The 2,500-nt window shown below is 49.5% G+C and overlaps 1 protein-coding gene across 7 annotated transcripts in view; it reads left to right on the top strand.

The window, feature by feature from the left end:
* dmd (dystrophin) overlaps window positions 1-1,598 on the top strand; it is a 130,823-nt gene extending 129,225 nt beyond the window's left edge. For all 7 annotated transcript variants that reach the window (XM_069712841.1, XM_069712840.1, XM_069712838.1 and 4 more), the window contains one exon: window positions 1,296-1,598. In XM_069712841.1, the coding sequence (XP_069568942.1) occupies window positions 1,296-1,414 (119 nt within the window). In that variant the 3' untranslated portion in view covers window positions 1,415-1,598. The remainder of the gene's footprint in view (window positions 1-1,295) is intronic.
* Window positions 1,599-2,500: the final 902 nt, after the last annotated feature.

Below are 2,500 nucleotides of genomic sequence, written 5' to 3'. Positions count from 1 at the left end.
GTTGTTGTTGTTATGATGATGATTATGATCTTTTATAATACAGACGAAGCTATTTTTCGGTCTTCATTCCGCAAGCAAAGAAAACGGTTTGGGGAAGAAATTTCAATCAAAACTCCCTATTTGTAAGTAAATATATAATAAATATATATGATATATATATATATATATATCATATATTTACTTACAAATTGGATTTGGAAACCAAACGGACTTTTGTGGCAAAGTAAAAACTTTTTTTTTTTTTTTGCCCAATGGAAAACTTTTCCCTCCTTTTTTGTTTTCCTTTTTGGATTCGATGGAATATTTGCATCTGTCTGTCCGTCCAATCGGACGCTGCCGTTGAACCGCGAGCTCGGCGTCGGACATCGTTTCCGTTTCGTCCCTGTGAGCGGGACACGAGGCTGATGTTGTACTTTGTGTCTTTCTTTCCCGTCTCTTCCTCCTTTTCCTCCCCCCGTTGTTTGTGTTGTCGTTGTCCGTGAGCCAGGAGGGAGACGGGGACACCCATGAGAGGTTAGTGGCTCGGTTCAACTCCCCCCTCCCCCCCCCAACCTCTAAGGAATGTTTCCTGCTGCATGAACGCCACTTTTGAGCCCGCTAACATTAAGACATTCAGACACTAAGACACGAAGTGTAACGAGATGGAATTATTGGCCATAATAATGTGTGTGTTGATAAAAATCTGCTAATATCTGCCCTCACTTCCTTTTTCACTTTTTAATTTCCTTCTTCTTTGCTGTCACACCGCGGCTCTGTTTGATTCCCGTGTTGGGGGCGGAGGGGGGGGGGGGGGCGTGAGGCGAAACCCAATGTACGAAAACCTAAAGCGTCCTTGGTTCTTATGGGTTTTCTGGGCGGTCCGTTTGAAAATGAGCCTGTCGTCAATCAGGAAATAAACCTTCTGAGAAACGTGTTTTTGTTGTTGTTGTTGTTTTAGGAAGGGGGCGGGGCCTCTGCTTGATTGACAGGAACTGCGGTGTCAGTCGGGTTTCCGCCATCTCGGGCGGGCAGGACTTAGCGCCGTCCGCTTTTCCGATCGCATTGAATTAGCTCCCCCCCCCCCCCCCTCGCTCGACCAAATACGGATGACGTCCAACTCGGGAAGCGACGGGTGGGCGTCGCCGCGGGTTGCGGTCCGCCCTCGGAATAAACGAGTCGTCACGTTCCCCGTCGTCGTTGGGGTCGCCCGCTTTAACCACCACCTGTCCCGTCAGCTTGCGCTAATCTGCGTTGTTGTTGTTGTTGTGGTGGTGGTTGTTTGTTGCATTGTTGAATGTCTCCGTGTCTCCTTCCAGGTCCCGGCATCGGCGGTTTGTTCCACCTGGCCGACGACCTGGGCCGCGCCATGGAGTCGCTGGTCAGCGCGATGACGGACGAGCAGAGCGCCGAACAGCACGAGGCCCTGCCCTTCTGAAGTCCCGCCTTTTAATAACCCCTCCCTCCCTCCCTCCTCCCCCGACCTATCGCATGCTTTTTCTAGTCGAAACAACTGGATTGGAAACAGTTTACAAAGAGAATATATAACGTCTATTTTTGTGAAGGATTGCGGGTTCCGGCAACGACGCGTTAAAAAACAAAAAAAAATTTAAAAAAAACAAGCGGGTGGGGGTGGGAGGGCACACAAACATTATAACTTGTAGATTTCAGTAGTTTCTTAAAACGTCCTGAAGTTCGGTTTTATTATTAACAGAGGCTGGTTTTTAAACTTCTATGCAATTGTATAAAACGAGAGTCGGGGTTTTCGGGGGGGGGGGGGGGGGGGGAGACGAGATACAAATAAGTGCGTTCGGTGTCTGTTGGGCGTACGAGGCGCGATTAAAATAATACAACAAACGTAATGTTTACGTGCGGGGGGAGGGGGGGTTAGCTAGCTAGCTCAAACCTTCGCGAGTAACCGTTCCGAGTGGCGTCGCCCGGGTTACGGGTCGGCAGCACTTTCAAGTGAAAGTATTTGAAACGATTCGAACGTGGCAAGAATGTCTTGGAGGAGGTGACGCGGGAAAAAACTTTTAAAAAAACCGCGTAACTCGGAGCGCTTCCCGCCAGTGTTTTTTTTTCTTTTTTGGGGGGGTGGGGGGGGATTTGAAGGATCGCGCCTTGTACGTTCGCCGTCTCTTCCGTCGCCGAGGGAAACCCGCTCGAAGCATTTCAGACATTTGTATCGGAGAGAAGAACGATTGTAATCATTCGGGTGCTTTCTACGACGAGGAAACGGAGGAACGACGTCGTTCCACGACAGCTTGCGCGACTGTCAAAGGGAAATGCAGAAATGCAGGCATCCTGGATCTTTACAGTACGTCGTCTGTGAGACCGCGTGTGTGTGTGTGTGTGTGTGTGTGTGTGTGTGTGTGTGTGTGTGTGTGTGTGTGTGTGTGTGGTGCCTAATTCCCATCTGGACATTACAGCTTTTTTTCGTTTGATTTTTCGGGCGGGAAAAACCCGCACGTTGTGTTTCCATCGGTCGCTCGTCCGTTCGTCCGTCGTCCCGTCTGTCCGTCGT

This window comes from Brachyistius frenatus, unplaced genomic scaffold, assembly GCF_029030835.1.
Source record: "Brachyistius frenatus isolate BFR_SWC_R1_liver_20210118 unplaced genomic scaffold, ASM2903083v1 Contig_112, whole genome shotgun sequence".
Classification (NCBI taxonomy): Eukaryota; Metazoa; Chordata; class Actinopteri; family Embiotocidae; genus Brachyistius; species Brachyistius frenatus.
Note: the sequence above shows the minus strand (reverse complement) of the source record. Positions and strands in the feature narration are given on the sequence as shown.